The sequence below is a fragment of the Carcharhinus amblyrhynchos genome, chromosome 11 (genome assembly GCF_965287045.1).
Source record: "Carcharhinus amblyrhynchos chromosome 11, sCarAmb.v2.hapA, whole genome shotgun sequence".
Lineage (NCBI taxonomy): Eukaryota > Metazoa > Chordata > Chondrichthyes > Carcharhiniformes > Carcharhinidae > Carcharhinus > Carcharhinus amblyrhynchos.
In genome coordinates, this window is record NC_137334.1 from 54,373,008 (window position 1) to 54,395,015 (window position 22,008).

Here is a 22,008-nt window from a genome sequence, read left to right on the forward strand (position 1 = left end):
ATGGCGCCAATTTTAACCAATAATGCAGATGCGATTGTAAACCAACAGGGAGATTATCAAGAGTGAGTACTTTCTGTTATTTTCTTAGAACTCATCATAGTCAGAGGGGAAACCTTTTTATTGGATGTTTATGCTGAACTAAAAGGGATTATAAATGTGTTTTTCTAACAAGCGAAGTGATGGTTGTGCAATGTGAAACACTAGAATTGATCAGTGAGAACTGTTTGCTGAGGAAACTAAAATGAAAAGCCTTTTCAATTATTCCAGAAATGCCATTGTACAAGTAAAGAACCCTCACTTGGCCTCGATGTCTGAAGACTTTCTGTATCATTTTGATCTGGGAACAAAAACGCACAATCTTCAAGAAATGTTTGGAGATGTAAAGGTAGGCAGTTATTTGGAGTTGGACAGAACAGAATGACAGCACAAAGCCATAAAATGCATTTTTACCTCAACGTTTCTTTTCTGCTGGAGAAAGGAATGACTTTGATTTGATTTATTATTGTCACATGTATTAGTATACAGTGAAAAGTATTGTTTCTTGTGCACTATACAAAGCATACCATACACAGAGAAGGAAACGTGACAGTGTAAAATGTAGTGTTACAGTCATAGCTAGGGTATAGAGAAAGATCAACCTAATGCAAGGTAGGTCCATTCAAAAGTCTGATGCCAGCAGGGAAGAAGCTGTTCTTCAGTTGGTTGATATGTGATCTCAGACTTTTGTATCTTTTTCCTGACGGAAGAAGATGGAAGAGAGAATGGCTAATTTGAATAATAAAAGTAGGGTTCAATTAATTTATTTGAGTGTATCTGACAAGCAGCAGATGATAATTGATGGCCACTATCCAATTGGCAAGAATCTATAACACTGCAGTGATTTCCATGACTGTATTACTCCTGCATCTTAATCAAGCTTTCTTGCATTCCTCCATGTTTGAAATAGAACTGAAAAAGTACACATAATTGTGAAATATTAGAACTTCACTTCCTTCAAGTGTTATTTAATTAAATTAATAACAATTTGGGTCGCTCAAAATAGGTTCATTGATTACTTTATGTTAATGTATGGGTGGAATCTTGAGCCCAGATTCTGTACATGGGAAAGATGGTGAAAGTTCAAAGTGTGAAAAGTTTGAACAAATGCAAACCTTGTTAGCGAAATCATGTTTTCTAATTTTGGGTCGACCACGCTGGTGGAGGGATGTGAATATGTCGGGGAAGGGGAACCTAATTAGAATGCATTAGCATCTCATCAGCCAGAACTCACTCTGGATATTGAGGCCACATCAAATATTCAGCAGACACCGACATAATGTCATGCCAGCACCATTTACAACAGCTCTAGATAAGCTTGAACCTGGCGACCTCATGTCCAATGGGAATATCGAAGCTGAGTGCTCAGGCAGCCATTATTTCTTGGGGAGTCCAAGGACAATGCTAGGGACCACACAAGTGCAGCTTGGGGCCAGTGGTGAGGGTCACTATCACCATCCCGAGGGTGTTGGGGTGCAGTTGCAAGGTGTAGGTGGTCGCTCACAGGTCTTACCTTCCCTTCATATCGAAGCAAGGGGATGTGCTGACGAGCAATCATGCATAGTTTCCCTACTCCTCCATGCTGGATTAGTGTTCATACAGTACCTGAGTGGGCGCCCTTCCTAGCTGGGAGCTGCAAATTGGGTGAGGGGAGGCTGCAACAGAGGGGCAGTATGTGGGTGACTGAGGTCCTGGAATCCTGCTTTGGGAGAGTCCAGGCTGCAAGGACAATACCGAGATATCAATGATGGGGAGCTACTCTACCTCATGAGGCATAAAGATTCTCTCACTTGGGGGAGAATGAGTGTAGTGAAACCTTAAAATCCTCATGCTTCAATGCTGTGAGGCCAGAGGGATTACTGGAAAGGAAATTTAAATCCACTTCTCTGAGAACTCCAAGTCAGGTAGGGCAGAAAAATTGGCATATATGCCTTCATGCAAAGCTATTTAACTGAACAGCATTAAAGACCTGGCAGAAGGAGACTGTCCTCTAGGGAAATGGTTGAAAAGCTAATTGCATACCTCTTAGGATTCAGCTGTGACACATCAAGATGACTGTTGCTACCAGAGCAGACTAACTGACCATTCCTTGAGGAGTCAAGCATGCCAGTTTAATAGCCAGAATTAGATCTTGTTGGGCAGTCTGGAGACAAAAGTTAACCCTTTGGAATAAAAAGCTCCAAGGATGTAGAAGCATATTTCAAATCAAGCCTCAGCAGTACACAGCTCATACTGTGGCAGACCCCCAGGCAAGCTATGATGGTAATAGCTGGCATCATTCACCCTATTCAATGCTATGACTGACACCATCTTTTGAGGTACCCCGTCAGGATGCAGACTTTGTTGTCATGCATTCTCTCCTGCACTGTACAAAATCAAAACTTACATATCTTTTTGCTGGGGATGGGGTGGAAAATGTATGGGTCAGATGCCTTAAGACAATGGAGGCTCAACACTCTTCATCCTGCTGGGGTATAGAGGAAGCTAGGTGGGGATGTGGCTGTAGTGTCAGAAGGGGTGGTGTGAGGGGGAGCAGAATTCACAGTATTGAGAATCACTGGGGTGGAAGTCCCAGGTGCAAGGAGCAATGAGGGTCAGGGCTCTGTTAGGACCCCTCAGCACTCACTGTGGTGTTCTCGCTCTTTCAGTGCATGATTCAACAGGATCATGGATCATGTTGAGATGGTGTTTCCAAAGATCAGGACTGAACCAGCAACAGAGACAATGACTTGCTACTGCACGTGGACAGGACCCAGGGCACCCCAGGGAACCGGCAGTCACTGCAGCTGATAGGTTTTGGACTGGACTGAAACATTAGGCCTGAGATAGGGCTTTCCTACAGGTGGCTGATACTTTCGCTTTCTTCATGCTGATAGTAGGACCAAAGCTGCTGCATAAATTGGAGTATAAGTCGATGCATGTCCAGCTCTGAACCAGCAGCTAATACAGAGTCATCAGCCAAATGTAAATCACAAAGTGGGAGAATCCCATCTGATGGATGCTGCTAATGCCAGTGGGAAACCTCCAGGTTTCTCAATGACATACGCAGTTTATCACAATTTGGGAGAATTGTGGCCTTTGGGGCAACCTTTCCAAAAGTTCTAAGTGCCAAATGAGCATGAAAATTCTCCCTGGGATACCTTCTCTGCAATGTCACTGTAGTTGCTGGTCATTTGACCTACTTTTCGTGCCTTATCATTTTTTTCCTTCCTTTTCTGCTGTACATGAGCAGAGCTAGCTCCCAACCTGAAGGCAAGAAAAACCGTTAATTACACATGTGCAGCCACTTCCTGGTAAGCACATGCATCTAAGGTCCTGAGCTCCAAATGCCTTTTTAAAATGAAATATCACCACATGTTTCACCACAATAGTGACAATATGTCATTGTGGCAAATCACATGGAGGCAATGTTTGTCCTCTGGTACTTTTCAGATCACCTCACTGCTTTTGTTGAATTAATCTTGATGTTCACAAGAGATAGAGCCAAAGGCTTCTAGAACAGTGGCATACACTGTATCCTGAAGATCACTGAGACATCCTCAATTCAGTGAGTGTCCATTTTCACTCTACACAGGTAAGTCTTGAGATTTTCTGAGAGGGATTTCATGACTATCTGTTGGAACCTCGAGACATTGAACTGCTTCTGGACCTCAATGACCTGGGGGCATCTGGGGGATAGATCTCAATGTTTAGTTTTGAAATAGTGTTCAGTCCAGCAGTCAATGCTGCAAATAGCCTTTGTTGCTTGCACATCCTGCCTGGTCCTCTGCTTTGTGATTACATAGACCATAGAATTCTCCGCTGTTCACGCCTTGCTGCCACTGCCAGCGAGAACGGAGAATTTGGTGTTCAGTCAATTCTCCATGAACTGCAGCAGGACCAGAGAATTCCAGCTGCTGCTGAGGTTGGAGAATGCAGCCCATAGTCAGTTAGATACATCACATTGAACAGGGATCAATCCAAGGCATCTTGTTGTCAACAGGGAAGCTGAAATCTTAGACATGACAGAAATTAGGAAATCAATCAATTTTTCCCTTGACTCCTCTGCTTAAAGATGTGAGTCATACTGACATGCGATTCCACATGAGTGACAACCCTCTGGCACCTCACCTAAATGCGTGACATCATTAAAAAAAGTCCTGAAATACCAGGCAAGATGTTACTGCAGGAATTCATTAAGATCTTAAATGGAATACGAATGCATACAGAATGTTGTGAGAAGCTAGGCATAATTCACTAGGGGAGACTTTCCTCATTCTGCAATTTTTACCCTTGCCAACCAGTCGTGGTAAATCTGACAGGTGTATAGTTGGAATAACAATGGATGCATGAAGCGTGTGGAAGCTCGTCAGTCAAGCACTCATTTAAAGAGGAAATATTTGGAAGTAATGCATAGTTTAAATGTCAACTGCTAAGGAAATTTTAAATGGAGTTAAAAAGCATAATATTGCAAACCTGTCTTAACTTATAATCTAAAATTTAGCACTGTGTCTTTCAGTTTGTTTGTGTGGGAGGCAGTGCAAACCGGATGAAAGCTTTTGCACAGTTCATGCATATGGAACTTGGTCTGAATGGAAGTGGCAGTGACATATTGGATATTTGTGCAGGAACTGACAGATACAACATGTACAAAACTGGTCCTGTGTTGTCCATAAGTGTAAGTATACAAGGTATTACAAAGGAGATTGTATGGTTGAATTTCCTTGTCATTTGGGTGCACTTGCCTTACTGGAACAATATTAGTTCACTTCCATTGTTTGTGAGAAAATTCAGGTGGTAGCCTCCTCTGCCCAACTTCCATGTTTAAACAACTTCTCCCGAGTTTCCTCATGTGCCGGATATTCCCACAATCTGTTCACCAAGTTACTGCTGGCCTTAGTTGAATGTGTCAAAATAAAAGCCAGAGACGGAGCAAATCCACATTTTCTCGAGCTGGGCCCAGGATAAATTAGGCATAGCCCAGTGAGGTGCAACTCTGTTGTCATGGTCATCTGTTGAAGACAAGCTTGAGGAGTTCAACCCCATGAGGAAATGACAGGGATATAGAATTCCAGTCCTGAATTTACATCATTGGGAAATGCGTCTTGGGCTTTCTGGCTTTATTCTTCAGCTGTGCAACTAAACACGCCTGCCCCAGTTGGACGTAGAAAATTTAGGCCCCCATGTTTTAGATTTCCTGGATACAAACTTTTTGTCTCTACCCTGTCAAGCCCCTTCAGAACCTTGAATGTTTTAATGTGATCACCTCTCTTTCCTCTAAATTCCAGAGAATATGGGGCCAGTTTACTATCATCATAGCACAAACCCCTGATTCCAGGGACCAATTTGATCATCTTCACATATTGCTACCATTGCAAGTATATCCTTCTTTAAATATGGATAGCAAAGCTGCATATAAAATTTCATAAGGGTCTCAGAAAAGCCCCATTCAATTGTAATATGACTTCTTTATTCCAGTACAGCAGCCTCCTTGTAAAATAGGTCATTGTAAAGCCCATGATATGCAGACTCGTGGTGAAAGTCAAGATTTTTTCATATAAGAGTGGGATTGTTTTATCAAGCAATGTCACTAAACAGCATGTCTATTAAGATTGCATACTCAGCACACTCCTCTACAGTGGTGAGACCTAGACGACATTGGCTAGGCAGGAGAAAAATTTCCACCCTCGCTGTCGCAGACAAGTTCTCCACATCTCTTGGCAGCACAGGTCAACAATTCAGAGGTCCTGGAGTGTGCTAATTCTATCAGCATACATTCATTACTAAGCCAACGATGTCTGCTTTGGCTTGGCCATGTGGGTCATCATAGAATTCCTATAGTGCAGAAGAGGCCATTTGACCCATTGACTCTGCACCGACTCTCTGAAAGAATACCTTACCCAACCCTTCTCCCTTGCCTGATGCCCATAACCCCACACATTTCCCACGACTAATCAATCTAACCTACACATCTTGGGACACTAAGAGGTAATTTAACATGGCCAGTCCTCCTAACCTGCACATCTTTGGACTATGGGAGGAAACCAGAGCATCTGGGAGGAAAACCGGACAGACATAGGAAAAATCTGCAAACTCCGCACAGTCACCCAAGGGCGGAACTGAATCAGGGTCTCTGGAACTGTGAAGCAACAGTGCTAACCACTGTGCCACCATACCACTGTATGATGTCATGACCTCCTGGACATCATGGCTCAAATCTTCAGTGGGATCTTTCATCCCATCAATGGTGTGCCCATGACGTGAATTTCCTGACATTGAAGGGTGCATTCAACAGGAAACCCAGCTGGCAATGACAGGACCAGAAGATCCCACTGACATCCAATGGCAGGCCATCTCTTGCCGCTACGAAACATGCAACAGGTTGTTCAGTAAATCCTACTGCATATCTCTGCTACAAGAACACTTGAACGCTTGTCGTGTAGGGGTTGCCTAACTACAGTGGCCACAGACAACTGGTAGGTAAAATGTTCATCAAAAAGCATTCTGAGTGGGTGACTGGTTCAGTACTGTGACAAACTATTGCCCATATGGAGAAATTTCAGTACAAAATGTTCACACTGGCAACTTCAATGATAAATGCTGACAAAGTAATATTACCAAAAATCATGACAGGAAATGTGGTTTGCTCCATATTTCTTTGCTTCTCTGTCTTCTTCAGACTAATGATGTGGCCAAAATGAACAGAATACTGATTCAAATCTCATTTCTGGTTGCAGCATGGAATGGGTGTGCCATCGATATCAATCATGCTTCATGAACTCATCAAGTTACTTCACCACGCCAAGTGTTGTGGTGTCACTATCATACGCCTGGGGACATCAGGTGGTGTAGGTATGTGATAAAAAATGTATTGGTCAAGCCCTTTCCCCTTCCTTTTAATTCTACAATCAGGTGCAAAATTCAAGTTTACTGAGCAAGGAGGATGCAGTGCTTCCAGCAGAACATTAGAATGGTCTAGTCTGGGAGGAACAGTGAGCTGAGATAAGTGTTGAGATGGGTGTTATTAATGATGTGGAAGCAATCTGACATCTGGGATGATTTCTATATGAATCCAAGCATAGTGCCTACAGATTGACAGACTAAGGACCATAATCAGTATTTTGAATTATTCAACTTGTTTGTCAACAATGATAGGCAACTATGTATGTAAAATTTTGATACAAATGTTTACATATAATCGAGTATTAAAAATTGACATAAAAGTGCAACGTAAAAATGGTGACCACTGAAGTGTAAACTGTAGACAAAGTGCACACATATGTAAGACTTTTAAAAAGACAAACGTAGCTTTGAATGTTACCATACAAAACAGAAATAGGTACATTTTGCAGGACAAAGCTCTAGGCATGACAGCTCACTAGATTGGAATGTGGGCCACAGAACCTATCTCAAAGCTGTGTCCTTATTTAGAGGTTCCATGCTGCAAACTTCATCTGACAAATTTAACCTGAAAAAGGTGATAGTGTGTGACATCTTAAGTTACTCTGTTAAAACACTGTATTAAATGTCTTATTTGGCATTTTATTATTGAACTGATGCTTGTTCTGCAGGTTTGGCTCCTGGGACTGTGGTGATTACAGGTACAGCAGTAGATTCATTTTTCCAACCTCAATTTGAACAAGTGGTTCTGGGAAAAATAATTACCCGAAGCACCGAACTGGACAAGGATCTAGCGCAAGCATTATTGAACTGCGGCAATGAAATTGCTGATTATCCTACTATCATTGGAAACACAATGTGCACTGACGATTTCTATGAAGGTATTTTTTAAAAAGTCGTAAGACATACTCTGCAAACCTAAACTAAACAAGCAAACATTTTTTTTCCTAAAAAGTATAGCATAACTCTTAAAGCCTCCATGAATAGTGTGGTACATTATTGTGTAGCACAGCACGGAAGTTTATAATCCAGCCTTGATCCCATGGTCAACGCAATTACTTTAATTGAATTTTTAAAGAATTCATTGCTCACTCAATGTTCAACAATTAATTCCTAACACTGAACAAAATCATAATTGTCTTTGATCCAGGGCAAGGACGTTTGGATGGTGCTTTATGCTCATTTTCAAATGAAGAGAAACTGGAGTATTTGAAAAAGGCATATAAAGCTGGAGTCAGAAACATTGAAATGGAGTCCACTGTCTTTGCTGCTATGTGCCAGAGCTGTGATTTAAAAGGCAAGCAAATGCTTTAAAATTTACAAGCACAGGATTAGCTGACAAATTCTAATTCATTACTTTGAGAAATTGGAAGAATCAGTTCCTGGTTACTTAAATTTCTGAAGTCCTATAAGCCCTTGATAAGTTGAATTATTTTTGTATATTTTGGCTTTTCTTTTCTTCTCCAATGGATATCAATTAATTCTCCCAAAAATGCTATTAAATCAAGGTGTTAAGTTGACTGATTTAAGGACAAAATGTGATTCTTTTGTTCTTATCAAACTTCTCACATTGGTCAGACACAAACTTGCCTGTGCAAATTATTATTGCACAGGCAATAATATTATTATTATTAGTCAAAGTGAAGTGTGGTTCCAAACACCAGCAACTAAAAAATGAACAGAATCCTTGGATAAGAGGCAGAAAGAAAGCTTAGTTATACATCTACATTTCAAGCAATTTGTCTTTTGTTAAAGACAAATTAAGTTATGTCTTTTCATAAACTGTCACTGAACCTTTTATTTGAGAATCACATCACTGCTATCCCTCTAAGGGTAGGTATTAAGAGGTAGATTTTAAGTTGTGCTCAAGGAGAGCTTTAGCACTGCAGGTGTAGGGGGATTAGAGGACTGTGTGTTCTGGCCTTGCATTTGTTTCCTACTGAACTCCAGTTCTGTGGTCTGCTGCATTTTGTTTCAGACAGCTTGCACCTATTTCATGCCATAGCCCCTCTAAGGCACTAGGTTTCATGCAAAACTATAAAAATGATCAAATCTAGCACACACATAGGATTTTCTCCCTTTTTCTTCCGTGTCTCTTTGAAGTAGGATTAAGATACGACTCACAAAGTGGAGACTTTGCATGTGGTTTTATCTGCAATGTTTAAAATTTTGTAGCTGGAAAGTGATTTTTAGACAGTTTTCCAACTTTTTTGATAAGCTAAGATTTTATGGTCTTAACGCAGTAGTGGCAGATCTGCTCAAAATCACATGATGTTTGTGCTGACAAGAGGACTGGATGGACCTCTCTTTATGATATGGTCAGCTACCATCTTATCTCTCTGTGGAAATCTGGCATGCACAGGCCATGGTATGGCTGGCCCAGCAGCAAATTAAAGAACTGGAATTCTGGCTAAAAACATTTGACCCTGAGCTTTGAAACAACTCAGGAAATAGCAGTAAAGAGACAGAGTCTGCTCCTTCAGATGCATGTGCCATATCATTTTGAAGGTTCTAGTTGCATTCATCAGGTTACTAAGGGGAAATAACTTCTTATTATTTTTCTGATAAAAGCTGCTAAGATGAAGCATGGGCCGCAATTTTCCCAAAAGCGCTAAAGGAAAACTGTTCTCGATTCTGACTGTTTTGTCAATTCAACTTCTCACCTGAATCTCTGCACTCCGCACTGCAGAGGGCCCAGTTGTGAATATCATTAAAAACCCAGAGGGGTGGGCCTATTTGCGCCAGAGTCTGACAGTTCTGAAATGCGCAGTGGTCCCAATCTGTCAGTCTCCCCGTTTGCTGGCCAGTTTGATTGCTGGCCAGCCTGGGACCCCAGTAGTGCTGCCCCTCCCAACCACACCCCCCACCCCCCTCAGCCTGATCGTGGCCCCCACAATTCCCAGGCCAGCCCCAACCAACCCCTGCCCTGGAGCACCTCGATGTACAGGCCCACCCCCTCAGCAGTGGTGATACCCCTACCCCCTCACCCCAGGAGACCCCCTTCCTCCCTGCTGACGCCCCCCTCCCAGATCAGAACCCCACCCCCACCCCCACTGACACCCCCTTCTCGGGGTCAGACCCCCCACAGCAGACCACCCCCACCCTCTAGCCCACCCCAATCACTGCCCTCCCTCCATCCCAGATCAATCCTGTCTGCATAGTGGCAGCAGAATCCCCACCCTCACCGATCACCCCTAGGCCCTGCCCATAGTAGGTCCCGCCCCTTGGCACTGCCTGATGCCCACTGGGCAGTGTCAAGGTGCCCCTTGACACTTGACACTTTGTCCCTTGGGCACTGCCAGAGAGCACAGTCTGGCACTGCCAGGGTATCCATGCCCGGAAGCATTTTCCCTGCCACTTGAGCCCCTGGGGGGGGCTCCAACTGCACCACCTTCATTCCGGTGGGGTCTCCCACTAGTTCCCAAAAGTGGGGAGCTAGTGTAACCTTCACCAGAATGAAGTACTCCTGGCAAGATGGGAGATTCAATCGGGACCGGAAAGTTCCCAATAATTAGATATAAACAACATTTAAAACATATTAAAAAAAATTCAAATTACTTATCTGTCTTCCCACCAGTTTCAAGTGTGGTCTGACCAGGGACTGTTTGTCGTCTCTGGGAGATGCACGTGCGTTCTCGTCACACGTGCAAATCCCAAAACAAAGCTGGTGACACGGATCTCCCACCTTGACCTGCCAGAAAAGTTGCAGGCCGTGATGGGAGAATTGCAGCCATGGTCTCTGTATTCCTCCTGGGCCTCACCCATGCAGTGCCAAACAGGCAACACAAAAGGCTGTGCTCAAATTTCCCTGTGCCTTGAATTCAGATAGTTCAATAAAATCCACTACAAAAGAGCAAACATTTGTAAGTATTTAAATATTTATCTGCAATACGAAACAATTAGGCCGGGATTCTTCTAAAAAAAATTCTAAGTCCCCAATTCGCGTGAAAATGGGAGTAACTCCCACTGATTTTTTTTGTGTCCAGATGAATTTGACACTCTTGTGAATCACATAGTGCCCTAGCAGGATTCACTCTAAAAATCAGGTTACGGGGCCTATTCCAGTCCGAGGCTGGCAGCATCATGCTGAGTAGGCCATAGCACTGAGTGGGCCATTGCGCGTGCGCTCATCTGTCAGCACCGAGATCAGCGCATGAACAATGGCCCTGTATTGCCGGCCTCCCAATTGCTGGCCAGCCCCACAGCCCACCATTGCTGGCCAGACTAACCCTGCCCTCCATACCTGGCAGGCTGTGATCTCCTGACTCCCCCCCGCCCCCAACAATCCTGACCTCCCCTCAACAGTCCCAAACAACCATCCCCCAGCAGCTCTGACCTCCCTCACCCCAGCACACCCCCAGCAGCTCCAACTCCCCGGCAATCCTGTGTTTCCACACCCCCCCCACAACCTCGACAGCCGTCCTCCCCCCTCTGCCCACAATCCTGAATGCAGAGTGGCAACTGGACATTACACCCCCACCAATCACCAAGATTATAGGTCCTGGTCCCAATTGGCCCCATTCCCTGTGGTCTCACCCTCACTTGGCACTGTCCAAGGCAGAGCCAAGGTACCCTTTGGGCAGTGCCGAAGTGCCAGATTAGCACTTTTACTCGTGACCTCCTAGGCAGGCCTCAATGGCTTCTCCTCAGTCCAACAGGGTTGGGCTGCCTGTTCCCTGTTAGTGGGGAGCAGTTTTAAATCCCCGCTGAGTGAACCACTCCTGTCAGTGGGTGGGGGGGGGGGACACGACACGGTTGGGGGAGACACTAGCAGGCCCAGAGACTTCAGTCCCAGTCTCCCTAATGAAATGTAAATCTGAATTACCATATTGAAATCAGCTCCATGCCATTTTCAAACGCGGAGCTGATTATTCTGAAAATCTTCAGCCGGGAGGCGCGCAGAGACTGGCGGGAAGCCCAGGAGGGTAGCCCACGAAACGACGTCCTTTGATGTCCCCAGCCCGTTCCGATCACCCCATTAGCGTTAGGTTATTCAAATTCTAATTATTTGGTAAATTACATAAAATAAGAAGCTTCTAAACATGAAACGTATTTTTTTCCCTTTCAGCTGCTGTCGTCTGTGTGGCTTTATTAAATCGATTTGATGGTGACCAAATCACAATTTCTTATGAAGTTTTGCTTGAGTACCAAAAGCGTCCACAGAAACTGGTGTCGATGTTCATAAAAAAACAGCTTGGGTTGTTAAAGTATAATTGAAATGATATCAGCGCAAATAAGGGTGTCTCAAACTGTAATTCATAGAAAGAAAAGAATTCATGGCTCATAAGATTCTGGCCAAATACATAAACTTAATTGAGGAGATAACTTGACATTGATTTATAATGTTTCTTTCAGAATCTGAAATATGATTCCAAGGACAGCACACGTGGGCCTGAATTTTTCACCTTTTGTGTGTGCATACTTAGGTCTGCAGGCAGGTTATGAAGCACACTCCCGGCCACTGTTGGCCCCCAGAGCCTAATTGCATATTGTCTGGTCAATATATCAGCAGCCAGATTGAAACTTGTGCGGTGAAAGACTGCATGGGAGGGCAAAAAGAAAGCAGGTACCGAGACTTCCAAAGTGCTCTCTTGGGTGGACACCAGCTGTGGCACTGCCTCAAGATGCTCATGACTTGTGAAAAATAAATACCAACGTAAAAACTATGCCACGAATGTCAAAGTAGCACAATCATGCACAGACCTCAGTTCCCAGGCACATTAGTTAATTTTATCTGAACTCTGACCTTTCATTCCTGGGTCAAGGTTGCAGCTTAAATGTAAAGGCCACTCCTCTGCCAATTGGCCCACCCACAGACCATAAAGGCAGATAGGCAATGTAAAATTCCAGCCAACTGGTTTTTAATTCATTAAAATTGCCATTTCGATTGTCGGTGGGAACAATTCTGACTCTTTGCAAGCTGCCAATCGAAATAGGCTGCGAGAAGTTAGAGATCCAAGGAATCAGCCACAGGATGTGCACCCGATGTCACACATACACTTCTGGGTCGTGCAAGCACCCAAACTTTGGGCTTATATTCCTGACTATAATTTCACAAAAATACCATAGATTGAGGTGTATTAAGTTGACTTCTGAAGCCTCCAAAAATCTTTCCAAAAACAGGGATTAATTTAAATACCGAGTATAATATGTCAACAGTCAGTGTGGGTAGTCACCATTTAGAAATGTGAAAAAAACAGCCATTCATATTAATGTGGCACAGTTTATTGAATGAATTAATTGCAAAAATATACCTTAAAACACAATGAAGCATTCTAAAATCATCAAATTCATTGGGTGGGATTTTCCAGCCGTGCTCACTCCAAGATCGGAAAATCCTGCCCGAAGTCAACGGACCACTGCATGGTCCTGTCCCGCCCACTACAATTCCGGTGGCGGGCGGGTTGGAAAAATTCACCCATTGCCTTCAGCATCAAATGAAAAGAGTTCATCTAATTTATTCTGTGTCACTTTGACTATGGTATTGGTGAAACCCTCTCTAAAGCAGATTTGGCACTTATACTTTTGGGATCACCCCTCCACAACAAATCATCTTCCTCTCCATCCACAGAATTGGATATTTCCCATTTTCTGAACAAAAGTTGCATCCTTCATACCGATTCCACCCATCATAAGAAGATGATAAGACATAGGAACAGAAGTAGGCCTTTCAGCCCTTTGAGCCAAAGCTCATTGGGGGTGATCCTGAGCCCATATTCACTGTCCGTGCAAATGCCTGTTGGGGGTTCAACATATGGAATTTGCAGCTCACATCATCGAATACACAATTTCAGACCTTCCCCACCCGTTGCTGGCAATGTCATCAGGTTTATGCCCATAATGGACGTAAACCTGCCCTACATTGATTTGTACGTATTTAAATATTATTAACCCATACCCTTGCCAGCACATCAGCATGGTTTACAACAGGTTCATACGGTTGCAAACCTGTCATGGAGGTCCTCTCAGGGATGCAAAAGTAAATGTAGGGGGAAGGACATGGCCAGACAATGGCCTGGCATTGTTCCTTGGCAAGTGTTGACACTGCCAGTTTGGCACCAGCCCATGCCAGTTTGGTACTGCCAACTTGGCAGTGCTAACATACCAGGTGTGGGCTCCAGCAGGAGCCTCAGGTGGGGCCAAGAGTGGACGAAGGAGCAGGGGATACTGCCAATAGCTGTTGCGGGGGGGGGGGGGGGGGGGGGGGGGGGAGGGGCCAGTGGTCTGGAGGAGAAGGGACCAACTCCAATCGGGGATGGGGGGGCAGCCCCTGAGACCACCGAGGTGTGTTGGAGGGAGGTTTATACAGGCTATGACCTGTAAAGATGGGAGCTGAATTTTGCTGGCATCTTTAGGCCCCACACCCTTCCATATGATGGTATGAAACACGTCCCCTTGACTTATTTTTGGCAGCGTGTCATAAAATCTGGGAAGAAATCTGACCTATTGCTCTGGAGGGAAACACACCAATTTGTCTCATTGGAAACAACACTGCATTTTTTGGTAAGATTTAGTGAACTAAGTCCACTTTCCTGCCTTCTCTCCATAATGCTTAATTCCCCTACTGACTAAAAACCTATAGATCTCAGCCTTGAAAATGTTCAAGGACTCAGCCTCCACAGCCTCCTGGGGATAAAGAATTCCAAAGATTCACTATTCTTTGAAGAAATTCTTTCTCAAAGGCACCTTAAATGAGCATCTTATTCTGCGTCTATGATCTCTGGTCTGACACTCTCCCATGAGTGGAAACATCCTCTCAACATTTACCCTGTCTAACCACCTAAGAATCTTATATATTTTAATCACATCACCTCTCATTCCTCTGAACTCCTAGGAGTACAGACCCAACCTTTCCTATCTTCCTTAAGTGGCAGTCTGTCCATACTTGGGATCATCCTAGTATGTCCCTTTGTACTGCCTCCAATGATAATATGTTTTTTTAAATAATGGGGCAAAAGCTGTACACAGTACTCTAAATATGGCCTCACTTGTACCTTGTACAGTTGCAGCAACACCTCTTTACTTTTATAATCCAGCTCTCTTGAAATAAAAGCTAGTACTCCATTTGCTTTGCCTATTACCTTCTGCACAGGTATGCTAATTTTCTGGGTTTAAGCTCCCAAGTCCCCTCATGCTATAGCTTTCTGTAGTAGCTTTCCATTTAAATAATAATCAGCCTTCTCATTCTTTCTTCCAAAATGAACAATCTCACATTTTCCCACATTGAATATCATTTGCCAATTTTTTGCCCACTCAACCTGTCAATATCTTTCTGTAAACTATTTATATCCTTACAATCTGCCTTCCCTCCCACGTTTGGCCACAGTTCCTTCTTCCAAATCATTAATACATATTGTGAAGTGCCCAGCACCAATCCCTGTGGCACTCCACTGGCTACTACACTCCAATCTGAGAAAGACCCCTAATTGCTATTCACTGCTTCCTGCTAGTTATCGATCCATACCTTCACTCCATCCTCATCTACCCAAACATTGTCAAGGCCATTCACAAAAACTGCTGCAGCAAACATGAATTTACATTTGAAAATTACCATAAGCTCTAATTTTGTTCAGCCAGCCATGAAGATTAGTACCACTGTGAATTTTGTTTTCTCATGTCCTGCCTTTTTCACTAGAACTGTTTTCAAACCTTTCCAATCCACAGTTTTGGCCGTTGGGTATATGGAAATTCATGGTTACTTCATCTATATTGATGGTGTGACTTAACAGTTACTTGTATTTTTGTCATTGTCTGATGATGAATCACTGGAAACTGGCCATTTTGGTACCAAGGTCTCTTGGTAGTCTCCAAGCAATCTTGGTCTATGTCACAATATCAGCTGTTTTGGCTTATAAAGTTGTAACACTAACTAGCTTTTGGTCTGAAATCTTTGCTGGACTTGGGGTTTGATTTGGCTCACTTAGCACAGATATAGGCATTGCATTTCTGATGGCAACATAATCATTCTGACAATTTTCAGGGACTCATTCCAATCCATGATTCTCAAGATCAGGCCAGTGACTCGTCCCTCTTCTAATAGCACATTTGATCTTGGGCATCTTCTTCAATTCTCATGCCACTTTTTCACAGACATAAAATTCCCTCATTTATAGCACAGTTACTTCAGAAGTTACAACTTTTTGAGTAAAAGCTTCGTACTTCATTCTTTTTGTTGGAGAAACCATTTCTGTTTGCACTCATCATGCCACACTTGGACTCCTCTGTGTGGATATGTCTTAAACTCCTACACATCGGGGGCGATTCTCCCATCCCGCTGCACTAATCTTTTAGCACAGCAGGCTGGGGAATCGCGTGGGGAGGGTGCCATTTGCGGGATTCCTGTGAGAGTTCGTGCCCCACAAGCATCTCCCAATTGTTTCCTTGCGTGGTCTTCTCCGTGCCAAAAAGCAGCAGGGAGGTCGGATTAGTATTTAAATGATATTTTACATGTCATTTAAACGCTATGCGCGGGCCTGGTACTAAATTCTCTGGGCCTGCTAGCCTTTCCCACTTGCCAGATTTCATTCTAGCTAGGATTACACAAGCTACCTACTTTTGGGAGCTGGCAGCCTGACTCCACTGGAGTGGGGGGGGGGGGCGCAATGAGAGCCCCTCAGCAGGGGGTGAGATGGCGCGGGGATGTCCCTAGGTTATGGGCACCCTGGCAGTGCCAGCCTGTGCCCCCAGTGCTGCCCAAGGGGTAAGGTGCCCTTGTCTGGGGTCCCCTTGGTACTACGAAGGGGGCAGAGCCTACTGGGGTGGGACGTAGGGCATGGGGCCTGGGCCTAGGGGGCAATCAGCGGGGGTGAGGAATCCCACTGCCACTTTGCCTACAGATCGATAGGAGCAAGAAGGAAACCAGCGATCGGTGCTGGCTGGGGGTGGGGGAGAGGTCTGCTGGGGGTAGGGGGTTTGGGGTGGGGAGGGGGAGTAGTGAGGGGTCTGCAGGGAGGAGTCTGCAGTGCTGGGGGGATGGAGAAGCTGTAGATCAGGGTAGTCCGAGATGGGGAATGGGTGCCAGGAATGGTCAGGGGGCTGTGATCAGGCCACGGAGGGTTTGGGGGGACCAGCACTGTGGGGGTCCCGGGCTGGCCAGTGGGCAAGCTGGCCAGCAAACGGAAGGCTGACTGTTTGGAGCCAGTGTGCATGCGTAGAGGCCCACTGGCTTCAGCCTCCCAGGTGGGAATAGGCCCCGCCCCCTGAAATTTAATGATATTCATGCTGGTGGCTTCTGATTGCACAGAGTGTAGGAGATTCTAGTCTGAACTCTGAAAAAAAAGCATGAATTACTCCAGTTTTCCCGCAAATTCAACACTGAGAATTTTTTTGGAAAAATTCCGTCCATCATCTTCTAAATGCAGGGAGGTTTCAGGACCTTACAGTACTATAAATGGATCTTGTTACTTGTGATATGATTATCAATGACATGCAAATGCCTTACTAATCACAATGTATTTATGATACATTAATGGCATAACGCAATTTTCAAATATAGCAGGTCCCATTTGACAATTTAAATGAATTTAATAAGAATGGCATATTTTTACAATTGCTGCTAAATATCTGGCAGAATTGATATTTTTAATTAAAAGTAAATGCAGTTACCTTAATATGCTTTTTGCTTTCATATAAAATGAAGTATTTTCACTCTCAAGCATGGGAGATATATTATGCATCATTTTATACAAAATATCCACAAGTCAGAATGCAATCAGCTCATGAGATCTTTAAGGTCATTTATAATACAATAATCCTACTAAATATTTGAAAATTAAACCAAATATGTAGTAATATTTACAGTATTAACAACTCTTTTATATCCAAATCCTAGTAAAAAGGGATTCAACTATTTACACTCAAGGTTAAAACAAAATTCAGAACTAAAATACTACAGATGCTGGTAATCTGAAAGAAAATGAGAAACCCAAGGAAATCCTGAGCAGCCTCACAGCATCTGTGGAGAGAGAAACAGGGTTAATAGCTGCAATCTTGAGCCTCCCCCATGGTGAGTTTGGTAACAAGGTTGCACTTAACCATATGGAAGGGTGGCAGGTCAGGATCCTCAGCTGAATGAATTGGGTGAATTGAATTTACGACAGTGAACTAATACTCAAGGAAGCAGAGCTCCCATTCTGATGCAGGGCATTTACTTGAAACATTAACTCTGGCAACATCTTTTCCTCATTCTAGGTTGTGCTGCTGCTGACACAATAATTGGGTCCTGAGTCAAAGCAGACAGATAGCAGGACTCTTGAGTGGAATATTACAGCCGCTGCTTGACCGTCATACAATTGAGCACAGTGCTATGCCTCTCAGGGCTGCTGACCCAATCAGATGGTTGGCAACTTGGCAACAGTATCAATAAAGAAAAAGAAGGTGACTGGGATTCTCCAACCTCTTCTACAGTTGGAATTCTCCAGTTGCGCTGCTGAGAACGAAGATTTGGCTAAGCGCCAAATTCTCCATTCTTGCTGGCAGCAGTGGCTGAACACTGGAGAATTACAGTCAATGTTTTCATGTTGATGCACCCTTGAAAACTGGGTAGGATTCTGATTTAATGTTTTAGTGCCAGGGAAGCAAGTCCTCATGATCAGAGGGGTAAATCCTCCAGCAGCATCTTCATAACCAATAGAAATGGCCACTGTCATTGAGGGATGCTCCATGGGCCGTGGTGTTGCTGCAAAGGAAGGCTTCAACCATACACCCCTTCCCACAATTGCCCATTCAACCATAATCTGTCCACAACTCTCAGACTCCAACACCCTATTTGCAATCCCATACCCCAGAACCATTCTTTTAGTTTCTACATAGTCCTTTTGGATCACTTAAGCCTTGTTTATTGGTTCTGTCATGTTAATAATCTCCATATAAACCTGCAAATTCAAACTGTTTCTTCACTTTCTACCATTGATCTTCATCAGCCGAGTTAGTTACCTATCTTTGTTCCCCTGCAGTCTTTCACTGCCTTTATCAAGATGTGTCGTGTTCTTCAATTTGATGTCATCAGCAAATTGCTTCAGTTCCTAAATCCAGATTATTTATGGAGCAAACAAGACAACCTGCTCTTACTTATATTTTATCATTAATAGGAGCAGTACTTATCTTGTGGAATAACACAGATCATACATTCCTATTCCTGATAACTCCTGTTAACCCCACTACTGGAAATTTATCCATGTGGCCATTTTTTTGCTACTCTTTCAAATAATTCAATAGGGTTGGCTATCTTGAGTAATTAGTCAGCTTTGAATTACCTTATACCATGTAACCTTGGATTAAAATTGTTTTCTAATACAATTTTTTCTATGTTGGACCTACTTTAAGTCACAAGAAAAAGATCCTTAAGGGAGCTGCCCAATACATTCGACATAAAAACTAGATAACTGGCACAGATAACTTGAAGACATGAACTAATTGCTACTTTACACGAAAAAAATAGTGCTAACCTTGAGTAAATTCAATCCTTAAAAAGAGTGGATTCCATATCTCTCCTTGGAGGTCTTGCAGGAGGTATCTTTGATAAAACCTCTCTTGCATAAAAGGTATTGTGGAGTCCTGCCTCTCGTAGTGCTTGTTCAATTCGAACACGAGGGTCAGCTACTACCTGCTCAGAAATAAAAGTCTGCATAGTTTTTTTATGTTCAAAAACTAAATGTGACAGTTGGAAGTTTAATGACAAAATCTTATTGTGTCAGAAATTCATGGGATGTGTCTTAGAAGCACCTGTGGCATCAGTGGGAGAGTAGCTCACTTACACAAATCATGGGTGTCACAGTGGTTAGCACTGCTGCCTTACAGCACCAGGGACCTGGGTTCAACTCCAGCCTCAGGTGACTGTGTTAAGTTTGCACATTCTCCCTGTGTCTGTGTGGGTTTCCTCCAGGTGCTCCAGTTTGCTCCCACAGTCCAAAAATGTGCAAGTTAGGTTGACTGGCCATGGTAAATGACCCCTTAGTGTCAGCGGGACTAGCAAGGGTAAATACATGGGGTTATAGGGATAGGGTCTGGGTGATATTGTGGTCAGTGTAGACTCGATGGGCTAAATGCCCTCCTCCTGCACTGTGGGATTCAATGGTTCTATTAAATGTTTGTGCTGTTACAGGCACATCTGGGTGCTTAAAATAAAGAATGGCTGTTTAGGCAAGTAACAGAGGGTGCATGACAAGTGATGGCACTGAAACCCAGTAGGAAGAGGGCAGGATTAATTCAGAGTAATTAAATGTAATAATAATACGGAGTCTGCATAATGTAGGAAGTGACGAGCTTCTGAAAATACTTCCACAGTATCAAATGACGATAATGTAATTAAATACATCTCTCATCTCCAGTCCTCCTACCCATCCAGATAAAAAATATTTCACTTCTAAGATGTACATTTGGTGCACAAGTTGTTTGTTGCTGCATTATAAGTATGTTTCATTCAAAAAAATACTATGTCCACCTCAGGTGTTTTAGTACAATAATTTATGTCTGGGTTCTCAGCCAAGAATACATAATAAGGCTTGGCTGAGTGCCCAGAAAGGCATTAGCCTATTGAAACACTTGTGTCCCAGGGAAAACATGGAGTGATTGAGAGCTCTGGCTCTCTGATCTTTTCTGTCAATTTCACCATGTTTATTTATATAAGATAAATAGATTGTAAGTGCTCGAAGTTTCTACAATTGAAGCTTAAAAGGGTCTGGATGATTGACATTTTGAATGTAAAACCAGTTCACACTTGTTATGAGTGTGAACCTGATGATAACGCTGGTGAGGGACGGGGTAGATCCAAAATTGTGTTCTTGCCAGAAGAACTGTGACTTCTGGAACTTGAGACCCCACCAGTAGTCGCACGGATGGCAAATGTAGGCTCAAGATTGCCCCAATCATCATTTTAAATTAGCATTTACTGTTCAATGAAATGAGATGTGTCTGATCAAGGTTGTTTCTTTTTTAAAAACTTAAAAGACACCTGCATCAAGTACTAAATTCTCCTATACATCCTGGTATAATTTGTTCTCATGAAAGATGAACAAGACCAAGAACAATTTAGCAAACATCATTGGGCTGGGCTGGGCTGGAGCAGGGTATTATGGGAGTAGTGCTTGACATCATGGGGGGTGGCGGGGGGGAGGGGGCGGGGTGTTGCGTGGTGCTGGTGGTGCAGAAATGAAGGTGAGTGTGCAAGTCCACCATTGCTTTTTGGTAGATGGATCGAGAACAGGAGAACACAGATTTAAATTAATTGACAAAAGAAGCTGTGGTGACATGAGGAAAAACTGTTTTTTACATGGCTAACAGTCAGGATTTGAAAAACAGTTCCCTAATATATACACTCTGCAATTCTCTATTTAAAATCCTCCATATCTCCAACTTTCTCTCCTGTAAGACCATCCTTAATCCTTTTGAGCAAGCTTTTCATCACCATTTCTTTTTTGGCTTCGCACCTTTTTATTATGTGTCTGTGAAGTACCTTGGGGCATATTTTTATTTTGAATATCTGTGTTTTTATATAACTGCAAATTATTTTTGTTCATCCAAAGAGTAAAAGCTGGCAGAATAATGCTGAAAGGAAATATTACAAAGATTTTGAGAACAAGTCCAGCAGTTTAATTTTAAATACTAGCCCCTGGAGTTATCCTACTGCGTATGTAGCCGTGACAAACAGTACTTTATATGAAGGAAATGTGATTGTACGATACCTGTTTATCAGTGTATGTAGACAAACAAAATAATGGCTTTTGGAGGAAAAATTCTTCTTGTGTCCCAATTCCAAATCGAGCTTTTGATGCTTCTGTGTCACTCATCATCCTGACAGGATCAAACTGAGCGGTGACCGCAAACTGTGAAAACAATTAATCCATGGGTTTCAGTTCAGAGACTATGATATTTACTTGCTATGTAACATATAAATATAGCTTTTCCAGAAATTTATTAGAATCATAAGTGAATATCATCTTTAGGGTAAATAAATGTAATCTCTTAAACATTAGATTTTACTTAAATTAATTACTTTCTCAAATAATGTAATGCACTGCAGAACAAATCTATTCAAAATAGAAAGGTTGAGAAAACAGATTGCACAGCACCTGTTTATCATGAGAATATGAGAAA

At 43.1% G+C, this 22,008-nt stretch overlaps 2 protein-coding genes across 6 annotated transcripts in view; one reads left to right on the top strand and one right to left on the bottom strand.

Moving 5' to 3' along the window:
- Positions 1-12,132, top strand: upp2 (uridine phosphorylase 2). Its single transcript, XM_080198250.1, has 7 exons — positions 1-62; positions 268-385; positions 4,535-4,693; positions 6,753-6,867; positions 7,587-7,796; positions 8,066-8,212; positions 11,984-12,132. Exons 1-7 carry the CDS (start codon positions 1-3, stop codon positions 12,130-12,132), a joined length of 960 nt encoding a protein of 319 aa, XP_080054376.1.
- A 4,869-nt stretch (positions 12,133-17,001) lies between these two features.
- The window catches only part of LOC145350138 (coiled-coil domain-containing protein 148-like), a 91,720-nt gene continuing 86,713 nt past the window's right edge, over positions 17,002-22,008 (bottom strand). For all 5 annotated transcript variants that reach the window (XM_080199110.1, XM_080199109.1, XM_080199108.1 and 2 more), the window contains 3 exons: positions 21,597-21,737; positions 19,362-19,519; positions 17,002-17,869 (listed from right to left, as the gene is read on the bottom strand). In XM_080199110.1, coding sequence (XP_080055236.1) covers positions 19,373-19,519; positions 21,597-21,737 — 288 coding nt within the window. In that variant the 3' untranslated portion in view covers positions 17,002-17,869; positions 19,362-19,372. The remainder of the gene's footprint in view (positions 17,870-19,361; positions 19,520-21,596; positions 21,738-22,008) is intronic.

Coding starts and splice junctions, on each gene's coding strand:
- upp2 (XM_080198250.1), top strand. CDS start 1: ATGGCGCCAATTTTAACCAATAATGCAGATGCGATTGTAAACCAACAG. Junction 386..4,534: donor AAATGTTTGGAGATGTAAAG/GTAGGCAGTTAT, acceptor TGTGTCTTTCAG/TTTGTTTGTGTGGGAGGCAG. Junction 8,213..11,983: donor CCAGAGCTGTGATTTAAAAG/GCAAGCAAATGC, acceptor TTTCCCTTTCAG/CTGCTGTCGTCTGTGTGGCT.